The following is a 5,487-nucleotide window of genomic DNA, read 5'->3' as shown; positions in this document are numbered from 1 at the left end:
TCTGGGAAGTGAGCATGGGGGTGTGGGGCCATGCCAACCAGCCTGTCGGGGGAGTTGGTACAGGGCTGTGCCAATCAGCATGTCCAGGGGAGTGGGCACAGGTGAGCCAGTCAGCCCATGTGGGGGCGGGGGTGAGCGGACATGCCTACGCTCTGCAGGGCTGTTACCTGCTCGTGGTCGCAGAAGTAGCCGTCCAGCTTCTGCAGGTTGGGTGGGCACTGCAGAGAAAGAAAGGGGGTCTCCATGGACCCTGCTCGCACACAGCTCTGCCAGTGCCCCGCTGCCATCCCAGCTCTGCCCCCCACACCACAGCACACCCCACCAGTCCCCCTCAGTCCTAAGCCAGCACCTGCCCAGCAGGCACCCCCTCGGCTGCTCCAGGGCCAGGACTGGGGCTCTGGCCTTGGCCAGCTGGGAGCAGCGCCGCCTGGGGCAGGGCCGGGCGCAGCACAGCCTACGCGCTGGAGACAGTTTGCTCCAACGCCACCGCAGAGCTGCCAGGCGGGTGTCCTGGCTGAGCTCCCGCCCCTGCCCCCAGCCCCCCTCACCTGGCTGGAGTCCCCAGTGCAGCTCTCCGGGATGTCGCACTCATTGACGGCTTCCCGACACGGTGTGCCCCGCGGCTCGTACTGAAAGAGACGGGAGCGAAGGCCATGACCGACGGGGGCCAGCATCAGCACAGCCGAGTCCCTGAGGCAGAACTCCCCCCTCCAGGCTGGCTGCAGCACCCTCACGTCCCGGCCAGGGCATGTGCTCAGCCCCTCGGGGCGACCCATATCGCAGCCCAGCGCTGTGACCTGGGTCCGGGCTCACTCCCTGTGCAGGGAGGGGCCCGTGGGCTGGCTCTGTCCCTCCCCGCCCTGCAGCGGAGCCAGGATCCCAGGCTCTGTGCTCTGCGTGGGAAGGCCAGGGCAGGGACTGGCTTTGGGTTGGTACCCCTGGCACATGAATGGTTCATTAATAACCTGTCCTGCCCCTGGAGGGTGCTGCCCTCTGCTGGAAGGGCCCTGCCCAGGCGCTTGTGACTGCGTCGCCCTCTAGTGCCCGCAGTCTGCATTAGCCGCTGGTAGGCCCCGTGCAGGGCCTCTCGCCAGTCTCACCTGGCAGCCTTTGCAGCAGAGCCCGTCGCTGCACATGGCATCGTGGGTCAGGGTGCATTTCTTGCAGCAGTTGCCACCGCCCTTTGCACACTCCTGCCAAGGAGAGACATAAGCAGATGCCCGTGATGCCTGTGCCTAGGAGCGAATGCCCCAGGGGTGGTCAGTGTGAGACACCGCATCCTCATGCTTGGGGGCTGTGGGGTTAAGGCTGCAATCCTCCAAGCAGCCAGCACTGCCTGCTCCCGAATCCCCCCGCTCCCCGTGCCCTCCCCGAGGCCCAGCACTCACACTCTGAGCTGCCCCGTCCCTGCCTCCCCAGTGCCTGAGCCCGACGGGAGCAGCAGGGCCAGACTCCGGGAATCCTCCTTTGCCTGTGACGTGTGTCTTCGCTCCTGCTGAACTGCAGGGGGTGGGGGCAGGCCCCAAGACATGGTAACAGCCCCAGCAGCCCAGGCCTCTCCCCACCTCTCCCTCAGCCCCACGTTACAACACCTGGTCCCTGATCAGGGTGGGGGGCAAGTGCCCAGCCCCCAATGTCCCCATCCCACAACTGTGCTCCTCGCCCGATGCCCTCCACCCCAGTGGCTTGTGGGCAGACTGGGGGAACTGAAAACAGGCACCGCCCCTCCTGCGCAGCCCCTCACCGCAAGCGAGCCGCAGTCACATTCCTCTCCGGCCTGCACAAAGCCATTGCCGCACTCTGGGGGGTCCAGCAGCTGCAGGGGAGAAGAGAGAGGGGGAGATGGTTCCTGCAGCTTTCACTCCCTCCCTGGGCCCTGGCCAGGGCTCCCCATGTGACCGGGCAGGAGGGAGCCAGGCAGCTGGGGTGCAGGACGTGTTTCCAAGGCCTTCCTGGACCCGCCTCTCCTGTGCCGGGAAGCTGGGCTGGGCTCGTCCCCGGGGAGCTCAGGGCCCCTTAGAACGGGAAGGGTCTGCGGCCATGGGAAATGCAGTCTGGGAGACACGCATCTGGCTCCTTTGCTGCCTGAGGCAGCGGCGGCAGGCTCTGGATCCCACCCTGGCCCCACATGACAGGAAGGGGGAACTCTCCACTCCAGCTCCCCGTCTGCTGGGGGCTTGGCAGTTTTCCAGCTCAGGAGCAATCGGGTGCCCCTACCCTGCAAGCCAGCGCTTCTGGAGCCTCGGTAGCACCCGCCCAGGCACCCACCCTGCCCTAAGGCGACCCCGCTCCTGGGGCCCTTTCAGACCTGGGCCTGTCTGCTCAGCCAGCTGGCCAGGGGCTTGTGTTCGGCTGTGGACACTCGTGGCCCAGGAGCTGGGAGGGAGCCCACGTCCCCCCCGCCCAGCAAAGGGGAACAGCTCTCGGGACTGTGCCGCCCGGGCCATGGCAGAGCAGCGCTGCCAGGGCAGGCAGGAGTCCAGCCCACAGGCCTGGCCGGGGGGGGGCGTTACCTTTAAGGGTTTGTTAAAGAGGCAGCTGCCCCCACCCTCCTGCAGGAACTGACTGTACTCCTCGATGCTGCAACAGGAGAACTTGCGCGGGAGGTAATACCTGCGGGGAGGAGCCAGCAGTTACCGCTGCCATGGTCAGTGCAATGTGCTACGCTTCCCCTCCCCCCCCCCCAGCCAGGGCTATGAACTAAACTGGGAGGAGTGGTAGATACACTGGAGGGTCGAGATAGGATACAGACGACCTAGACAAATTAGAGGATTGGGCCAAAAGAAACCTGATGAGGTTCAACAAGGACAAGTGCAGAGTCCTGCACTTAGGACGGAAGAATCCCATGCACTGCTACAGACTAGGGACCGAGTGGCTAGGACACAGTTCTGCAGAAAAGGACCTAGGGGTTACAGTGGACGAGAAGCTGGATATGAGTCGACAGCGTGCCCTTGTTGCCAAGAAGGCTAACGGCATTTTGGGCTGTATAAGCAGGAGCATTGCCAGCAGATCGAGGGACGTGATCATTCCCCTCTATTCGGCATTGGTGAGGCCTCATCTGGAGTACTGTGTCCAGTTTTGGGCCCCACACTACAAGAAGGATGTGGAAAAATTGGAAAGAGTCCAGCGGAGGGCAACAAAAATGATTAGGGGGCTGGAGCACATGACTTATGAGGAGAGGCGGAGGAAACTGGGGTTATTTAGTCTGCAGAAGAGAAGAATGGGGGGGGGTTTGATAGCTGCTTTCAACTACCTGAAGGGGGTTCCAAAGAGGATGGATCTAGACTGTTCTCAGTGGTGGCAAATGACAGAACAGGGAGTAATGGTCTCAAGTTGCAGTGGGGAGGTCTAGGTTGGATATTAGGAAAAACTATTTCACTAGGAGGGTGGTGAAGCACTGGACTGGGTTACCTAGGGAGGTGGTAGAATCTCCATCCTTAGCGGTTTTTAAGGCCCGGCTTGACAAAGCCCTGGCTGGGATGATTCAGTTGGGAATTGGTCCTGCTTTGAGCAGGGGGTTGGACTAGATACCTCCTGAGGTCCCTTCCAACCCTGATATTCTATGATTCTATGTGCCCTCCCCACAGTCTATTTCCTACACACTGCGTCCTGCCCAGCTCAGCATGAGACACGTACTAGATGCCTAGAGTCATTCCCAGCCCTGGAGTGCCGGGGGCTGCAGGCCAGTCCCTCTGCTGAGGCTCCTGCAGCATCAGCCGTGAGAGCAAGGCGGGGGATGCCCCATGGGGTCAGGCCGGACTGCCACATCCTGGCTGCTGTGGGCTTAGCTCGGTCCCTCAGCAGCGCATAGCGAGGGTCACACACCAGCCCAGGGCTGACTGTAGGCTGGGAGGAGGCTCTCTGAGCACAGAACAGGCGAATTGAACATGTGTGGCTGCTGTTCACCTCGCTGGCAGGCCAGGCTAGGAGCCGTGCTGGCCAGGAGCCGCTCTGCACAGCAACACCAGCGAGATCAGCTGGCAAAGCAGGCGGCCCCGGCCACACCAGCCAAGCCGAGCGTCTCTCTGTGCTCCAAGAGTGACCTACTCCTGGACGCCAGGGGGTGCAATGTGCAGTGTACTCTGGGGCACTGCCCCTTGTGTGCCCCATGCCAGCACAGGTGCCCTTCATGTACCACATGTTGGGGGGCCCTTCATGGCAGCAGCTGGTGATCAGCAAATGCCCTGCCCAGGGCTCAGAAATGGCTGGTGCCACCCATATGTTTTACCAGCACATCTGTGAGCCCACTGCCATCTTGTCCCACCCCCATCGGCTCCAGGGGCCAATCAGAGCTGCTGTGCATGCCGATGGACAGCTGGTCCCTGCTCTCACCCACTCCCTCCTTGGCTCAGGTTCCCGGGACGCCAAGCCCCCCCCCTCGCCCACTGACCAGAAGGGAACTCACCCCGTGTCTTCCATGATGCAGCCCAGCCAGGAATCTGGACACCGGCAGTCCCCTGCGGAGAGACGGGACAGCGCTTTAGGGAGCCCCAGCCCTTGCCGTGCCGTCATGGGGCCAAAGGCGCAGGCACTGAGCCCGCCCGGTGACTCCGCCAGAGGCATCTGGAAAGAGTCTCCCCCCCGGCGCTCCCCAGGCCGTACCTCAGCAATGGGGACACGTCACCCCCTTCTGTCATTTCAGGATGCAGCCCCAAACTGGCTTCCTAAGTCCTCAAAGCCAGGATTTGCGAGTCTGCTGCTCAGCCTGGGACGCTGACCCATCCCGAGCGCAATCTCACCCCCGCCTTCAGGGCTGAGCAACATTCAGAGCCCCCCAGACTGTACATGCCAGCAATGGGGCCATCCCACCCCCAGCTCTGCAGCCTGTTCCGGAGGCGCCTTGCACCTTGGAAAGAGTAGTGGGCACGTCTCACTGCCCCTGCGCCTGACCCTCCAAACTCCTGCTTAGCCCCATCACCCCAGCCACCCGCCCCAGCACAGCCTGCTTTCCCCCTAGTCAGTCACTTCTAACCCCCGCCCCTCCCCGGCCCACCGCACACCCGCAGCCAACCTGTGCCCACACACTCCACCTGTGCCCATCCATGGACTGGCCTAGCTGTGCCCTGCTTCGCACAGGCCCAGCCCCTGGCAGCCCAGCGGCAGCCTGTGCCCTTGCACACCCGCCGACTGCACGGCAGTGCCGGCTGCTCTTGGCACCCCGTGCCAGTGTCAGTGCCAAACATTCAGCCCTCTGCACGCTCGGCGCCGTACCTGCGGCGCGCCGCTGCTTGTTCCACATCATGCCGACGTTCTGCCCGAGGGTCTGAGCCAGAGTCACCGCCATGGCGCCAACGTTCCCGTACTGCTGGGGCGGCGAGAGAACGGCAAAGCCATCAGAGCTGCTGGGAGCGGAGAGACGCCAGCAGCCCCCGTCTGTGCGCTCGTCCCCTGGGCTCCCTGAGCTCCCACCAGCCCCTTCACAGCCCCGTATCCATCAGGTTCCAGCCCCCCTGCCAGATCCTGCCGCCCCACAACTTTCCAGAACCC

At 63.3% G+C, this 5,487-nt stretch overlaps 1 protein-coding gene across 1 annotated transcript in view; it reads right to left on the bottom strand.

The window, feature by feature from the left end:
* The window catches only part of ADAM11 (ADAM metallopeptidase domain 11), a 45,814-nt gene that overhangs the window by 7,802 nt on the left and 32,525 nt on the right, over positions 1–5,487 (bottom strand). The window contains exons 8-14 of the mRNA XM_029913146.1: positions 5,212–5,302; positions 4,406–4,457; positions 2,514–2,613; positions 1,745–1,816; positions 1,101–1,193; positions 549–629; positions 168–218 (exon numbers count right to left, since the gene is read on the bottom strand). Coding sequence (XP_029769006.1) covers positions 168–218; positions 549–629; positions 1,101–1,193; positions 1,745–1,816; positions 2,514–2,613; positions 4,406–4,457; positions 5,212–5,302 — 540 coding nt within the window. The remainder of the gene's footprint in view (positions 1–167; positions 219–548; positions 630–1,100; positions 1,194–1,744; positions 1,817–2,513; positions 2,614–4,405; positions 4,458–5,211; positions 5,303–5,487) is intronic.

Source organism: Terrapene carolina, unplaced genomic scaffold (assembly GCF_002925995.2).
Source record: "Terrapene carolina triunguis isolate 2854851 unplaced genomic scaffold, T_m_triunguis-2.0 Scaffold495, whole genome shotgun sequence".
Lineage (NCBI taxonomy): Eukaryota > Metazoa > Chordata > Testudines > Emydidae > Terrapene > Terrapene triunguis.
The sequence above is the reverse complement of the archived record's forward strand: the minus strand, read 5'-3'. Positions and strand labels throughout refer to the sequence as shown.